Below are 8,942 nucleotides of genomic sequence, written 5' to 3' on the forward strand. Positions count from 1 at the left end.
CATTCCTGGATAAAAGATGTAGTGTGTAGCCGGGCGGTGGTGGCGCACGCCTTTAATCCCAGCACTCGGGAGGCAGAGCCAGGCGGATCTCTGTGAGTTCGAGGCCAGCCTGGGCTACCAAGTGAGTTCCAGGAAAAGGCGCAAAGCTACACAGAGAAACCCTGTCTCGAAAAACCAAAAAAAAAAAAAAAAAAAAAAAAAAAAAGATGTAGTGTGATTAAAAACAATCTTCTCTCCTCCTTTCTATCTGTTTTTTTTAAATTAAAAATGGCTTATGTATTTTATATCTTAAGTGTATGAGTGTTTTGTCTATATGTATGTATGTGCTCCCTGTATGTACCTGGTGCCCAGAGGGGCCAGAAGAGGGCATCCGATCTCCTGGGACAGGAGTTACATGTGGTTGTGAGCCGTTATGCGCATGGTGGGAACTGAACCCACGTCCTCTGCAAGACCAGCAAGTGCTTTTTAACCTCTGGGCCATCTCTCCAGCCCCCTCAGTGCTATTCCTGAGAGTAAATGGCATGAATGTAGAAGTAAGAGTGAGGCTGGAGACTGGAGAAAAGTTGTGGGTGGGACACTGTTGGATAGGAAAGACCCGGGGTGATAAAGAAAGTCAAACTGATGAAGGTGTGGTCCTTTCTGTATTCACGTCTTTAATCTATAGTGCCTGTAATCTGTGCTGTTAAAGACAGTGATGGGAAGGCTTCAGCGTGTTTCTGGCTCTGTAGCATTGTCTTTGTTCAGCAATGACCTCACATACTTATGTTGTGGGTTTTATATTACAGTTTTGTTAAAATTATTCCTTGTGGTCTAATATGAGTTCTCTTGAGGATTTGGGAGAATAAACTAATTAAACCAATCCACGTATTCCAAGTTGCAATGGTCTCTTCATGTTTTGTTATCCCAGAAGCATTGAGGCGAGTGATCACTTACATGACTGGACTATTTTGTTATTTTTAAAGCTTTTGTTTGTTTGTTTGTTTGTCTAAGGTGTGATTGTTTTTTGAAACTTTATTTGCAGTCGAATGCAAAGCAATGCAAATACAGCATTTCCTTCCAGTAAGTTTTGAGCTGAGACTAACAATACGAACAGAAACTTTTCTTTTGCCTACAATTCTACTACTAGACATTGAGAGAGGGAAAGGCTCCCTGTTCATCAGGGTCGGAAGGCTCAGGGAGGTGTGTGAGCACTGAGATTGACCAAAAGGACAATCAAGTCACAAGAACCAAAGGGAAGAGAGCAACTCCTGTCTACCTTACACTCTAACTCCAAGCCAGTCCAGTTCCACCATCAACCTGTCTTTTGCAGGTTCTCATAGCATCAATTGTTATGAATAAAGTGAAATTACTACCTTGAAATACTCCTATATATAGGACACGAGGCTAATAAAAACCATTAAAAGGTACAAACAATCTCCTGTTTGTCTTGGCTTCTTTCTCTACAAAATGGGGAAGAGTTCAAAGAGTCTGTTTATCCTATGACACTAGCTTGAGAGAGGGATGCCTGTGGTCTGTCAAAAAAACATGCATAGACTTTGAGAAGCCGTTAACCATGTCATGTCTCAGATGCTGAGAGAGGTACAGGGTAGCCCTTGACAAACAATAACACGAATCACAAGCTCAGTGCAGGGGCGGGAGTCCAAGTGGGAAAGGGCAGCATCACCACTGTATCTCAACAGGGAAGGATACTCACAGGGCAGTCAACCCCACCTGCATCCTTTTAGGAGTCAAGTCATCGAAATAACCAACTACCAACAACAGCAAAACAAAGACATGCGGATTCATTTTAATCTTTAGAAACTTTCACAGAAGGAAATCCCCAAAGCCAGGTCACAGATTTGGATTCATTCCTTTGTTGTGATGATAAATAGTTTGACTATTAAGATCATTAATATTTAGTATCCCCAGTGGGTGATCATCTTTCACTTGCCAAGTTACATTGTCTGGTAAGTCAAAACTTGAGAACTAGATTCTCATCTAGGAAATGCAGATTTATAAGATCAGGGAAGAACTGCCTACCTGGAACACCAGGCCTTCCTTTTGGGCCTGGATGGGCTCCCAGTAAGCCTGTAAGAGGTAATTTTGATATATTAATGTTCGATTAATCTCAGTACATCTTATATATGAAGGAAGTACAATTGGTACATGCTGAGACTGTTAGAGACCATCAGTTCTATCAGTGAAGAATTATTAGAGCCACATGGAATTAAAATGCTATTAATAAACCAGTGGATCAAATATTAAAAGCAAGGGACAGTGAGGTAGCTATGTGGGTAAGGGCTCATGCCTCTCAGACTAATGACTTGAACTCAATCCCCCAGGGCCCATGTAGGGTAAGGGGAGAATGAACTCCTGTGGTTCATCTTCTTGACTTCCACACAATAGTCACGGTATAAATGAACCCATACACATACATATAAGCACACAAAATAATTTTTTTGTTTGTTCATTGTTTTCTTTTCTTTTCTTTCTTTTTTTTTTTTTTGAGAAAGCAGTACCTGTTTCTCCCTTTTCTCCAGGAGGACCAGGAATTCCATCATGTCCTTGGTTACCTCTCATACCCATTGGTCCAGGAGGTCCTGGAAGTCCTGGAGGGCCTGAAACAAACAGAAACCCAAACCACACCACTCAAAGACAGGGTCTCTTTCCTTCTATGGCCTACTGTGAATACTGGGGAGATAGGTGGAAAGTGCTGAAAGGTACTGAGTTTTCAGGACTGTAGTTATGCAGAACTGCATAAAGTTATAAAAAATGCCTGGATTAATACTCTCCTGAGATGACAACATGGTATTTTATACTGGTAGATACTTCAATTAGATAGGTAGTATCATCGAGCCCACTATTCTGCATCCTATGGGAAGAGTGAGCTTAGATAGTCTAAGCTCGAGAAGGAAGTATGTTTTCTTTAGGCCAAGGGGCAGAATAAGTTTTAAAATGAAACCTGGAGGGCCAGTGCTTCCTGGAGGGCCTGGGAAGCCTTTCTTTCCTTTAAGACCCAAATCACCATCAGGACCCGGCTTCCCTAAAGATCCAGAGAGAAGGGAGAGAAAAAGAACACGAAGACATAAATGGTAGTTACGTGAGCGATTGAAACATCCGGCTCCTCCCATCAGCCATGCTCGGGCTGCCCTTAAGGAAATTCCTGACAGGCCACCTCAGACATTTGTCTCAAAAGACTTTTCTCCCAGAAATCACACAGGTGTGATTCCCTTCATACGTTGAAGTCCCAACGCCCAGCACCTCAGAATGCCACTGTACTTAGCAACGTGGTGGTTAAATTGGGGCTGGCCAGATGGCTCAGTGGGGAAAGGTGATTGTAGCCAAGCCAGACAACCTGATTTGATCCTGACCCTGAGAGCCCAATATCTGACTTACTGCTAAGAGCAGGAGCTAACTGCAAATTTGTTGATCCCCCTCAGTGTTGGAAAACTTCGGTTAAATGCTATCTGTAGGTAGGTCTTCAGCTGTGACCAAATAGTTCAGCAAGATTTTGTTTTTCAGATTAATTAAATAAATTTTTTCCCCACATTTCCCTTCTCCTGCCAGGGCTGGAAATTGAACCTAAAACCTTACATACATGAGGAAAACATTGCACTACTGAGCTTCCTCTGCAGCTGAGCAATTGTTTTTAATAGAACAAAACAAAAACTTGTTATATGATAACCTGGATGTCAATGTCTAGACCAGAAATATGCCAGGAAAAAAAAAAAAGATTTAAAATAGCACTACAGGTGGAATTATGTTTCTCCCAAATTTATACATTGAGGTCCCCAGTACCTCAGAATGCCATTGTGTTTAGCAAAGTGGTTGTTAAAAATTGGGGCTGACGCTGGGCGGTGGTGGCGCATGCCTTTAATCCCAGCACTCGGGAGGCAGAGGCAGGTGGATCTCTGTGAGTTCGAGGCCAGCCTGGTCTCCAAAGCGAGTTCCAGGAAAGGCGCAAAGCTACACAGAGAAACCCTGTCTCGAAAAAAACCAAAAAAAAAAAAAAAAAAAAAAATTGGGGCTGACAAGATAACTAAATGGGTAGTGATGCTTGCTGCCAAGTCTGGCAGCCTGAGTTCGATCCCCAGGACCCACACGATGGAAGGAGTGAGTGCACTGATTCCCATAAGTTCTTCTTGCCAGTTGTCTTCAGACCTCCACATGCATCCTACAGCATACACATACCACACTCACTCGTAATAAATTAATAAATAAATAACGCGATTTCTAAAAAGTTAACCAAAAGTGAGGATTCTTGTCCAACACTAGGGGCATCTTTGTAAGAGATGAGGATGGAAACTCAAGGGGAGGCAGGAAGAGACGGCTCGAGCCAAGCCCCGAGGCCTCTTGAGAATCAGCCGTAGCAACACTTTGGTCTCGGAGTTCTGGCTTTCAGACCGTGAGAAAACAGGCTTCTGCTAAGTCACCCAGCCTACGCGTGCATCACAAGCCCTGCTAGCTGTCTCATTCTAACCTAAGATTGTGCAGGGACAATACCATTCCATGCTTCTTGGCTGAATTGGTTGAGGCAGAACTTCAGAGGCTTTGATTACAAGAGCAGGTGTTGAGATACTGGTCTCGTAAACAGTAAAATGAGGCCGCTTCTGATAATTCGCTTTTTTTTTTTTTTTTTTTTTTTTTTTTTTTTTTTTAGTGCCGTAGAATTAAAAGTTCAACGTTGAATCAAAACAGTTGTAGCATGTACACCCAAAATTGTAGCTTTCTGTTTACAGAGATGGTTCTAGAAGGTAAAGGCCATCCCATACCCACTGCTTACACCTTTCCGAACTGTGAAGCCAGTGCTCACCTGGGTGACCAGGACTCCCAGGACTCCCAGGGGCTCCGTCAGATCCAGCAGGCCCTGGTTGTCCAGGTGGCCCAGGCGGGCCTCTCTCTCCTTTCTTTCCTTTGACACCTGGCAATCCTGGTTCGCCCTTAAATTCAGTCAAACACCTTTAAAGTTCTCATATAAGCAGGAGATGTGGTTAGGTGGGGGTAAAAACCTCTTATTCATTTATCAGTCCCTGCTGAGTATCTGCCACAGGCCAGTGCCCTGAAATGTATGGGGGATAGGTTAGCTGCACCTTTTGTGAGGCCCAACGCAAAACGGAAATGGAGCTCTCTCTTTTTAAAGACACTGGAAAGGTTTCAGGAGAACAGTGGTAGAACATTTAACCAAGATGGGGACTTGGACAGCACTAGGTCTATGTGATGACAGACTGCATATCCATATATGATGCCTACAGCCACTGCCTTCATGGACTTCAGAGACCAGCTGGGAGATAGATATCAAAGAAGTCACACAACTAGAAATGGACAAAAATCGTGGTGATTGACAGGGAGCAAAAAGTAGGCTAAACAGAGAGGTGTCCTGCAGATACAATGTTCAAAGACATTTGTATGCCAATCACATGTTTAAAAACATCCTTTCACTGATTTAATAGTCATCATCACACCTGTATCTCAGATTAATGATCATTCAAAATTTCCATCACGGCTGATTGGAATGGATTATCTTCTTACCGCGACTCCCTAGCCTGATAAAAACCAGTCTGTGGCCAAACTGAGAGCTCTGAATATTCTGTGTGGTTATTACCTGCAAAAACATGAATCTAGACAGAGCTGGTAGGGAGCTGAGCAAGAATCCAATCAAATAGGATTGCTCTTTGAGAAAATACCTCAGCGGAAGGCATCTCCTTGGTTTTCTGAAAACCAGTCAAAATAAGGGGGAAATTGTGCTTCAGATACTGAAAGCATGTTTTCTTAAGTCTTGGCAGGTTCTAAAAATTTTCCTTCTCGTTTTGACAATGGCTGCTGCAGATGATGAAAATGATACTAGCATTGTAGCCGTCTCGAGACAGGATCTCATGTAGCTGAGACCGGCCTCTAACTTGTGTAGTCAGTGGTGACTTCACTGCTCATCCTGTCTCCATCTCCCAAGTGCTGGGATCACAGGTATGAGAGACAGTGCTAAGCTGCTGGCTGAAAAGACACGACTTCTGAGGCACCTCTGGATCCTTAAACCCTTGAACAGCTGATGAAAAACATCTGCTCCCTTTACAAAAACTTGCACCTGAGGATTTTACATCCAATCTAGCAGATTAATGGGTCCCTTGGGATGCTGCAGATTTCTCCGGGGAAGGCCACGGAATCCCATATTTTAAAGTCCTGCCTCCTGGAATGTCTGTTAACAACTCTATACAGTGCAGCTCTGACGCTTAGCGTTACGTGAAGAAAGAAAGGTTGGATGGAAATAAACCCAAAAGAGCAACCAAGTCACCCTCAAACATCTGGTTGCTGCCACACATGTAGTGATTTAATAGCCAACCTCAGTCTGATGGAACACAAGCTCTGAGAAAGACCACCGCAGCAAGGTAAAAGCATTCTGGGTAATGAAGTGAAAATATTTAAAAATCTTCTAACACAAAGATACACACAGGCATCTTAGGATCTTGTTTGCTTCTTGAAGCTGTAAAGTTATTTTATTCTATACCTTTTTTATTATATCTTAATAAGACAAAGAATTTTGCATATGGAACGCAAAAGTTCTGCATGAAAAACAGCAAGAACAAGAATTTTTATATGAGATAAAACCACGGTTTGTGTCCGGAGGAAAGAAGGAAACCCTGCCCTGCCAGTTTGTGTGCGCCTGTCACCACTGCCCCCTGCTGGGAGCACACTTAAACTGCAGGGGCAGAGAAATTTCCCAAGTTGACAGCATGAGAGCCTCAGTTGCAAAATAGGGACATGATAAAAAAATGTAGCTGTTCAAATGTATAGAAATCTCTTTTTTTTCCTGGCTACACTGAATCTGGTCTTTGTTGATATTTTTAAGTTACATTTGATATAGACAAAACGTAACTATTTCAGAGGTCTGTGTACCTTTGGTCCCCGTGGTCCTGGCCTTGCACCTACTGAATGACCTCGCTCCCCCTTATCTCCTTGGGGACCGTGAATCCCCGGAAGGCCTGGTCTTCCAGGTAGCCCTGGAAGTCCCAAAGTTCCTTTTTTCCCTTTAGGGCCTGAAATGAGAACAGATATCGGGTAAGACAAGTGAAGGAAGGATCTCGAAGTATCGCTTGTATCCTAAGCATCTTGAAGGGTGCTCCCATGAATCAATTCTCCAAGAAGATGGCTGGTCACAATATTGAACTATATAATGTATGATTATTATACAACATATGTAGCTCGATACCACTCATATTCTAGTGCAAACAGAACCTTTGTCTAAAAGCAATGCTTAGTGACATAACATTTCTATTAAACGAACAAAACAATCTGAAACACAGAAAATCTACAGTTCTGACTTGCCGTGAGCTCAATGGCTTATAATAGCAGGATCATAGCATTACCTGGCACACCCATGTTCCCCATGCTTCCTGGCATGCCGACTGGTCCTGGTCCTCCAGGATTCCCACTGCTCCCCATATCTCCTCTAGGGCCTTGAGAATAAATAGAGTCACATGACCCAGTTCCTGGGCATATATGCTCAACACATATCTTCTGCGTGCATGAGTAGGTAAGTACAGAACTTTCTATTAAATGAAAAACCAAAACAATCCAAGACACAGAAAAATCTACAGTTCTGACTTCTGAGCTGAAGGGCTTGTCATAACAGGATGATAGCATTAGCTGGCACACCCACGTTCCCATGAGTAAGTAAGTCCAGAACTCCCAGGCTAGCTGGTTAAGGGTTAACTGTCCTTTCGCCTTCAGCTAGGGCTCGCCCTAGGACTGGGGACTTAGAATGTGGAAAGCTGGGTAAAGTGAGATTCCTATTATTAGGCCTGCTCAAAGCCATCTTGGGACCAATGTCACAGAAAAGGGTGGCTCCTCTGACCAACTGCACAGCAGACTGTCTCTGACAGCATACTGAAGGTTAATTGCCATCCAAGTCATTTTGCTGTTGGAGTTGCTGGGGGTAGGAGACTACTTTAATAGCTTAAAATTACTTTGTAAACTCCATAACTTGTTTATAGAAGGAAGACAAAAGCAAAAAACGACTAGAGCATTAATTTTTATATCTGGTACATTAAAGATAAAGTATGAAAGAGTATAAAAGAGTATAAAATGGAACCAAGTGTAGGATATATTTTAGTCGATAGATGCCAGCTACTGAACATCTTCACTTTGGTTTAATTTAGAACAACTTTCTCCTGAAACACTTTCAGGGCAGAGTTTTATGTTTAACCTAGTAAGTCTAGAAATACATTGCATTACATTTAGGACTAGGAAAGCTTAGAGCATGATGTTTCTATTGAAGAGTCAGCCATACCTGGAGGGCCTGGTAGCCCAGGCAGTCCCGCGAGGCCTTTCCGACCTGGTAACCCTGGAATGCCTCTGTTTCCTTTTTCACCAGGATTTCCCACAAATCCTAAAGCGAAGGACCAGATTTTAAAAGACATACATGAGTTGTAAAGCGTATGTCTAAAATTCATGAGGCCCTGGGTTCCACCCGGCCCCGAAACAAGCTGGAATCTCATCTTACTCATTTACATCCTGGTCTAAATTGATAGGCTGTTGCCAAAATACAACATCACACATTTATCAAGAGCCTGTGGAGATGTGGGCTTCTAGCTTTTTTTTTTCTTTATTATTTATAGGAATTAAAAAAGCTAAGATGTAGAAAGCATTGGCGTAATGTCTGGCTTGAATCAGTTCTCAACCAATAACGGCAACTGTCATCATGAGATGCATTCAAATAACATTTAAAAGGTTGGAGTGTAGTTCAGTGGTAGATCCCTTCCTTAGCATGTATGAGGCACTGGTTCAATCTCCAATACCACAAACAACCATAAGAATTTTAAGATTTAGTAACCGAAACACTTCTGCATTTTTTATAGCAAAGCAGTAGACCACACAATTCTTATATAAACAATGCTACTCTCAACCCATTTGTTAAGATTTATTAGGCATTGGGTAGGTCAAAGACCCTGTCTTGACTCATACCGTCATTC

The 8,942-nt window shown here is 42.6% G+C and overlaps 1 protein-coding gene across 1 annotated transcript in view; it reads right to left on the bottom strand.

Annotated features, from left to right (window-relative positions):
- The window catches only part of Col4a3 (collagen type IV alpha 3 chain), a 131,264-nt gene that overhangs the window by 19,517 nt on the left and 102,805 nt on the right, over positions 1-8,942 (bottom strand). Inside the window, exons 35-41 of the mRNA XM_059278362.1 lie at positions 8,261-8,359; positions 7,338-7,427; positions 6,868-7,007; positions 4,793-4,919; positions 2,942-3,022; positions 2,499-2,597; positions 2,020-2,067 (exon numbers count right to left, since the gene is read on the bottom strand). Of these exons, the coding sequence (XP_059134345.1) occupies positions 2,020-2,067; positions 2,499-2,597; positions 2,942-3,022; positions 4,793-4,919; positions 6,868-7,007; positions 7,338-7,427; positions 8,261-8,359 (684 nt within the window). The remainder of the gene's footprint in view (positions 1-2,019; positions 2,068-2,498; positions 2,598-2,941; positions 3,023-4,792; positions 4,920-6,867; positions 7,008-7,337; positions 7,428-8,260; positions 8,360-8,942) is intronic.

Source organism: Peromyscus eremicus, chromosome 13 (assembly GCF_949786415.1).
Source record: "Peromyscus eremicus chromosome 13, PerEre_H2_v1, whole genome shotgun sequence".
NCBI classification, from domain to species: domain Eukaryota; kingdom Metazoa; phylum Chordata; class Mammalia; order Rodentia; family Cricetidae; genus Peromyscus; species Peromyscus eremicus.